The following is an 8,639-nucleotide window of genomic DNA, read 5'->3' as shown; positions in this document are numbered from 1 at the left end:
AACCTTGTAAAAGCATTATCCCTCCAGTGTTTTAAGAAAATGACAAGGAAATAAGATTGAGAGTTGCACACAATTAAGTGAATGCTACCACAATGCTGAAACAAGATGATATCAAGGGAACAGCTGCACCAAACCCCATTTCAAATGTCTCCCAATGCAATCATGGATTCCAGTATTTGGCTGTTTGCTTTGCTTAACAATGTGGTTATCACAAAGACTCCCCAAGGTAACAGACAGACTTGCTTAACTTGATACATTCAAGTCTAGTTAGCATTTCGATAGTTATGTCAACACAGGACAGGCCATGGATTAATATAACTTTTGTTTTTCTCTCAAGAGATATTAATGAAAAGGAAAAATGTCTTTGTAGATTTATAATATTAAAGCATTTGATATTTCTGCTAACCACAACCATTAGGGGACAACCTTAATTGGTGCCATTTTTAATTGTGAGAAATGATACACAGTAAATCAAAAACCAAAAGAGAGTCCAATTTGATACTTATAAACAGCAACAAATAAAAAATGAAAAGATTTTGTTTCTTTCCCGATTGATAATATTGTTATTACAACAGATTTCTCTCTCATCTGAGGTAACACCAATAATATTTGATTAGTTCTTTAAGGATTACTGAAAATTAAGAACAACTGACAGTAGTGCATGTAGTCCTAAAAGCAACGTTGAATTATTAAACCCACCTAATACCTTATTTTTTTAGTATGCATCTGTGGCTTTAAGTATAAAATTGAAAAGGAACCTTTACAGTATGATCTATGGAAGATGTCCTTGATCCTGGCTAGTACTTAAAAAGTAAAATTAATACATCTGATTCTATTTGGTAAAATCAGATAATTTGTTAAAACAAATAATTCCAGAATAGCCCTTACAAACAAATCAAGACAGATTTTGGAACACTTATTACCCTGCATAAAAGTAGCTAAACAAAAGATAAATTCAGAAGTCCAAATTTTGGCATGAGGTAAAACCATGTGCATTTATTTCATCTGCATTTTAGAATTAGTAAGCATAAAATTAAATACGTTGACTGTAATAAATTCAGTCATACAAGTGCAAGTCTCCGGCTATAACGTATTTTATGGCAGATTATTTAAAAAATGTACCAGTAAATCATAAAAGAGGGAGCATGTCCATTTAACTTTTATTGAAGTATACAGGAGGTTTCCTTTAGAAATCAAATATGAGCATGAAGATATGGCCAAACGTAAAATCTATCAAATTCAGTGAAAATTTTCTGACTTTAAATAGTAGCTGTAAGAATGACCAATATATATTCTTTGTTACAACCGCCCTCACTCTACAAGTAAAAAAAAAAAAAAAAAAAATAATAAACATTCAGTAAACATTCTTTCCTAAGGTAGTTTCCCTTATATATCAGTGATTTATCCATTTCTTGTATACATAACTTTTTAAACATACCAATCAGTGGTTCTCACAATTGAAAAATAAAAGCACAAAAAAAGTTTACACTCTTGTACAGGTAAATAAAAGATCATTTTGAATTAAACTGTATATCCTTAAGGGCATAGTATAGTTTCAATTTCATTACCTATTACATAATTAGCTTCTTACATACAAATATTGACATATTTGGCTTGTGCTTCAAAGCCTTTGCGTCTAGAAAGTCTATGTCAATGCAGCTCATAATTTGAAGTCACTGGGGATATCTTTACTGCTGCTTGGTTTCACCTGGTCGTGCAACACAGTCTCCTCAGAACTTGTTGTGGCACTGCATTTTTCTGTGGAGTCATCAGCATCTGGATCCAAGCCTTCAGGGCAGGGAAGTTTCAGAAGCTCCTCCCGCAGCTGAGCTGTGTGACGCTGCATTGAAACATTAAAACGTTACTTTTCACAACACTTTGAAGAGAGAGTAATTTTGTTCCTAGCAAATTTCTAGGAAAGATAGACAAGTGAGCACCCAGGAATGGCTGTAAGAACCTAGGTCCCTTGCACACAGTCCAGCATGAGGAGGGATATGGAATTCCTCCAGCCCCAACAAGCCTTGCAAAACAAAGGAGCCCAGGGAAGGCAGCAATGGAAGTGCCCAGGTATTGCAATGCTATGCATTAAAACGGTGGAGTGGCCCAAGCTCACAGTTGGGGCTGGGACTCCAGGGGAAATTTTGGACAACCAGAACTCACCACTTCTAAAAGGTATGGTAGTATGATAATTTTATATATATATAATAGAGACATAAGTGTTAGCATACGAACATACCTGTAAACTGCACACTAGTAACAAGCCCAACTGTATTCAAACAATGTATATGTAGCAACAGAAAGTGTCCCCCAATAGTAAATCCATAAAATTCTGCTTTTTTGCACATAAAATACAAGTGAATTTATGAATGTAAGAAATGGCTCGTCACCCTCCTTAAAGGATACTAAAATACACTAGAACAATAAAATAACAAACCAACAGGGAATTAAAAGTGGTAACCCATTATTAATAACTGTCTTACTTAAAAATTATAGCAAGTGCAAGACACAATGCTGGTTGTTTTGGGCCTCAGAATTTTCTCTTTGTCCATGTAAGGAATTTGTTTCCAAGCTTTAAAAATGTATAGCGTGGGGAGGCTGCACTGGAGTTTATCATATTCCACATACATCTCAAAACAAATAAAATGCTATAAAATCCCCATAAAGATCTCTTACGCTCCTCTACTTTGATCCTTATGAAAAATACTGTAGAGTAAATACTTGTGAGAAACCACATGGAAAAGAAATAAATTCCATTTATAAGCAAATTCAAACCTTTTGTGAAACTGACAACCACCTACAGTGCATCTCAGCAACTGTAAAGCTGTCAGTTATGTTTGCATTTTTTTTTTTAAATGTTGCCTTTTTTGTTTTGACTTGTGCCACTCTGCTCTTTGCTCCTCTCGTAGGCATGATACAATTGTCGGGCACCTCACCTTAAGAGCTGCTGCATGATGAGACATTGTCCTGCCTACCCGTTTGTCACTGCTGTACTGCTGTATGTCTGCTATCCATTCTTCACATTGAGCCATGATCTCCACTCTTTTCAAGTAAAAATGTTTATGTATAACCTGTAAGGAAATATGCAATGTAAGACAACAAACAAATCTAATCACTGACTTAACATGCACATGATTTAAGAACATGAAGACGGCAAGTGCTGACCTAAAAACGTCATCTTGATTAGCAGATTGCCATATAAGTATCCACTTGTGTTACACAGCTGGAGTCTGAATGAATGTCTGAACACAGTGCATGATTGGACACTATCAAATTAGACAGCTCGTAAAATGCTAGCCAAATTCTCTGCTTAACCAGAAACTCCAGATAAAATTTGTTATACAGGATATACATTTGCACATCAATACTTTCTAATTTGGGAAAAAAAACCCCAACTATCCCATTAGTAGAGCTTTTATCACTTGTTTTAAAAACCACTGCTTTGCTAGCACAGAGGGGGTTTGTGTATGTGTGTGGTGTGGTGCAATGGGGAAGAGCTATAAATAATACTTCTATCTCATGACTCTACTGCTTTTGGAACAAACAAGACACAGATAGGTAGAAAAAGTTACATTCCCAAGTAAAGCAAATGGAAGAGCATCAATGGTTATGGAGTACTCTTAACTGGAGCTGTCAACTGTTGTGAAGGGAGCACAACTACTACCACACCCCCTGGGAAGGGCTAAAACCTTTGCTGGTGTTTGTAATCACAGACTACTATACTGGTAGAAGCGAGGTGGGGCAAGTTACCTTACTTTTACTTTGGGGTAAGAGTGTACACACACCAAGTTACGACTGAGTAGCAAGTTCACGACCAAGCTCACCTTAAAGCAATTTGAGCCAGGCTCAGACTTGAAGACCTGGGTTCAGTTACTTGATCTGCTACACATTTTGTACATGCCCCTCTGTTACTTAAATATAAGCAAGGGAATGTAAGTACTTCCCTACTTCCCAGGCACATTGTAAAGATAAAGAATTGTGAAGTACTGGGAAAGTACAGTGGTAGAGACATGCAATTCATGAATGGACTGCCATTGACGCCACTGGATTTTCAGAGTCTATCCAAGTCTATTCCATCAGGAAAGACCAGCAAGGCAATTAACATGTCTTCCTGGCATGGAAAGTGAACTTAGCATAAGCTGTGCATTTTTCAACTAAATGACCAGGCATTTGATTTGTAGATGAGGAACCAAATTTTCTTATTTCATTAGAGCAACCATCTGCTTCTAGTAGTTTTTCAAATCAGAGTAAATGTGACCCTTACTCACGATTTCCAAAACGCGTACCCAAAACCCAAAGAGGGAACATAGGCAGATGCAAATGATGCTTCGAATGGTACAGCTTTATCTGTAAGTACTAAATAACCTAAACACTAAAACAATTATAACCTGAAAACTCCAAAGCCCTATTCCTACTAAAACTTGTGCTTGAATGGCCAAGAAAGTGGTGATGGGCAGGTGGATAAGTGGCTTATTTTTTTTTTTTTTTATAATGGTTGAAAGAAATCTGGGACAGCACTGGTTTATAAAATCTTTTTTAATCTTGAGAAAGATGCAGTGCTAGGCTTGTCCTTGCTGTACTGCAAAGGGAAAGATACATTTTTTCAGTCTAACACTGAGTTGCTTAATTATTCTATTTTTACATCAATGAATCAACTTCTATTATTAGCTCCTACCATTACAGCTGTCTTCTACAATGTCACACCTAACATAAGCAGAGTGGAAAAGGAGGATGCCATGATGCAATGTCACTGAGAAGCTTGGCTTAATTATGTCTTTAGCAAAAGACATTACTTTATTCCTTCTGTGGCCCATTGACCATAAAAACTTGCTCTTTCAATGCTGAGTAAGTCTTTGCATATTGCATAGAACAACACCACACTAATTTAATTCCAGGAAGTGTGAGATCACTATTTGTTTAGGATAATCTCTCTTAATTGTCATCATATTATTTTAAAAATTAAGAATGTACTATCCAGCATTTTGAAGAAACCCTAGTAGGTTAAAGTAGCATATTAATAAGTCACCAGATAAAGGCTGCTATTATAAAATCAATTCATTACCCCCAACACATACAAGACAGCCAGCAGCTGACCTCATGACAACACTTCTCGATTTCCTTCCACTTATACACTTAGAAATGGTCCAACACACAAAAAAAGGAAATGAACATTAGTAACCTGTCTTTGCCTGAAGTTCTATTGGAGAGTTTAACAGGGTTGTGTTTTGTTTTTTTAAAAGACCATGTTGAAACTCCTAGTCTGGCCTTTATTACTCAGACCAATTTTTGTTGAAAGTTAAGAAAAGTGTTATCTTTCCTTTACTGGAGAAAACCCTTAGTTTGACACTTGTACTGTCAATTAGAGGAATTAAGTTTTCCAAGACAAGTTATAATATCAGCTTTCCTACAGTTAGCAATTTTATTGGTAATATCAAATAACGAAAGACAGAAACAGACTGGTCTGATGATGATGACACCCTCATTAAACTAACACACTAAAATGCTGCATAACTGCACAAGCTGGGGCTGACCTCTGTGCTGCTACAAAAACATGTGGTTGATAAATAATTGCATAACTGTTACATACAAATTGAATGCTCCTGCAGTGATACAAACATAACAAAACTGTTGCAATCTTAACCCTAGTTCATTCAGAATTAAATTTGCAAGGACTAAGGTAATATGCATCTCTACACGAGCAGGCAGTGTTAACAGCTGCAGTGTAGCAGCTGATGCATTCTCCATAGGGGCAATTTCCTTTCTCATTTTGAAGTGGTTATAAATTATATCTGTCTACAGCCAGAGACTACATATTAAAGTACTTTGTTAACATAAATGGGAAATGTATTTCTTCCACCCTGACATACAAGAGATTTCCTGATCAAGACAACAGCAAGCACGCTTTATAGTGCTTTAAGAGAAAAACACAAACTCTCCTTCAGAAACAGCAAGCAGTTGATAAGGCATAGTTATTCATCATTCTCCTGTACAAGATAAAACTTAATCAATTCCCTCATGCCACGGAAAGAGCATTCTTTTTCTGCTAAAAATCAACACTATCTTTTGAATTGTTCTACTCTACCAATTCAGTGGGAAGGGGGCAGAAGGGTGAAAATTTGTTAGAAATTATAGCCCTTAAATAGCACATACAATTGTCAGTTGCCTGGTGAAGCCTGATTTATATTTGGAGCAGTTATAATGGTTTAAACAGGAACCTAGTGCATGCACTATTTAACATAATTTAAAGCTCCAGTTTTTCTTTTTCCCTCTCGGCAATATAGCTGCGTTTCCACAGGCACTGAACATAGTAAGTATGCTAGTTGAACCGATCTTCTTTCAATGCATAACCTCTAAACAGTCTATTGGATCTGCATATGAATGTATAAGAAAGATGAATGGAATTTTTATCTAATATGTAGGTGATGCATGTGGAATAGGGTAGAAGCAATGAAGCAGCACTCGAAAGGGACTCATGCCATACAACATTGTGAAGCATCTGATATAATGAGTTCTGGGCACATGGTAACAACCATTTTAATCCAGTATGATTCTCTGATTTAACAGAAAACGTATTAATACCTTGACCTTTTTTTCCTCACCACAACGACATCTGAGCTCCACACATTGAGGTATTTCCGAAGAACCATCTAAGTTTACTTTAAATTATGCACATCTCATTTGAGGTTTAAGGAGATGCGATTTACACCATGACTCTCCAATAAGCCCCAAGTAGGAGCTGAAGATTATTTGGGAGTTGCAGAAAAAGGAAGCTAACAATTGGAAAAAGAAAGTTCTTATCCAAAACCATCAGGTTCAGTGGATGGAAATTCAGACCATTTTCCTTCCCCCAGGGATGGGAATTTCAGTGCATATTTCAAGATTTCTTTGCTTTCTGTAAGCTGAGATCTGCTTTTTAATTTATGTCAATGTTACTTTTTGCTTGGTTGTTTTGTGGTTTAATGGAAATCAATCCAAGTTACAAATCTTGCAGGCAGGCAGTGAGCTGTTTTACTGCTGCAATCACTTCAAAAAGGTGTCTTTGTAAGAATCATCATCTGCTCTCAGTGAATGATTGCTCTCTACTAGGATAAATCCATTTGGATACAGCTTACTCTACCCACTTAACAATAAGAAGGATATCACAGTGTGATGCCTGCTTTAACACCCCCCAACCCCCATAATGAACAGAATCCAAAATGTTGAGCTGGTAGGCAAAAAGTACTGAACAAATTTTTGGTAATTTTACTTCAAAGGACAAGCTACTGAAACTGAATTAAGCTCTACAGGTAATCCAAATGTATTAGCCTAATTTGGTACACATAAGGAATAGAGTCATGTCAGTGTCAAGTGGGTAACAGAGATCAGTGAGATACATGGGAAATATTAAAATGCACTTTTTTTTTAAAACCATTTTCAGTTATTTAAATAGCTATAATTAGATAATTTTCTTAGCAAAAAATACGTACAAATACTTATGAAAGATTTATTGGTTGAAAGAGGTGCCACAGCACCATCTGTGTCAATGTCTGTAAGTTCTTATGTAAAATATTAATAGTCCATTTAGAAGAACAACTATGGTTTTCTTACCACATTAATATCTGAATTAATAGGGCCAGAGCATACAGCGCATGTCACAATTTGTCTAGGAATGCAATATACTTCCCCTTCCCATGCAACCATCTCAGCTATCCCCTTGGATATTTCTCCTTCCATACTCTTGCTAACTTTACAATTTTTATTCTTGCAGTTATTCTTAAGATTTCTGCATACCAGAAAGGTGGAGGTCTAATGTAACCTGTACCCTTGAAAGAAGTCTAGCAATGTGAATAACCCTGCAAAACCGTGATTTTCAGCCGGGGTGTCAGGGCACCCAGAGATCCTTTGACGGGTGGTGTGAGGGGTGAGGAAATAAACAGTACAGGCTCAGGCTGAGTCCATGGATGCCCACTCCCTCTGCCTCTGCTGCTTGGCCCCTCCGAAAAGAGGTAAAAATAAGCACTATAAGAAACAAGTTACTACATTTACTCAAACCTAAGACAAGGTTATTTCCCCCATTCAGCTAAAGGAAAAAAAACTTCTTGTCTTTAAGTTGAGTATAGATCAGAAAAGCAACTGCTGCGGCTCCAAATGGGGCCAAGATGGCTCGTGAGGCAGGTAGGGGGTGCGTGGGGTATGGGGGATCATGAGGGAGAGGCACATGGTGCTGAGGAGAGCGTGGGGAAAGGATGGCAGGGGGAGTACAGGGAAAGGGACATGCAGAGTGAAGGGAGCAAAGGGAAGGGGTGTAGAGACATACAGTACGGGGGGAGCACAGGGGAAAGGGTGGCAGGGGAAGGGGAAGATGAACTATTTGCACATCTCTTTATGGGAAGAGATGTGCAGACAGCGAGGAGGGGAAGGAAGGGGCTCATGGGGAAGAGGTGCTCAGAGCCAGGGGGTTATGGGAAACAGATGTGTGGAGGAGCAGGGTGAGGTATTGAGACTCCAACCCTGACCCAGGCTGGGGGTTAGAGCCTGGACCCTGGTCACTGCTACTCCCTGGCCCAGTCAAGTGCTCCATGCCCCTGGCAAAGGAAGTCTGAGCAGATGCAAAGGCAAGTGGCAGGGGAGTGGGGACAGGCAGAGGTAGAATGACAGGCCTG

At 37.9% G+C, this 8,639-nt stretch overlaps 1 protein-coding gene across 1 annotated transcript in view; it reads right to left on the bottom strand.

Moving 5' to 3' along the window:
• Positions 1-977: 977 nt before the first annotated feature.
• Positions 978-8,639, bottom strand: part of BIRC6 (baculoviral IAP repeat containing 6) — a gene marked incomplete at its 5' end in the record, with an annotated part of 326,913 nt that continues 319,251 nt past the window's right edge. Inside the window, 2 exons of the mRNA XM_025197634.1 lie at positions 978-1,840; positions 2,934-3,068. Coding sequence (XP_025053419.1) covers positions 1,661-1,840; positions 2,934-3,068 — 315 coding nt within the window. The remainder of the gene's footprint in view (positions 1,841-2,933; positions 3,069-8,639) is intronic.

The sequence above is a fragment of the Alligator sinensis genome, unplaced genomic scaffold (assembly GCF_000455745.1).
Source record: "Alligator sinensis unplaced genomic scaffold, ASM45574v1 scaffold489_1, whole genome shotgun sequence".
NCBI classification, from domain to species: Eukaryota; Metazoa; Chordata; order Crocodylia; family Alligatoridae; genus Alligator; species Alligator sinensis.
This window is presented reverse-complemented; position numbering and strand designations above follow the sequence as displayed.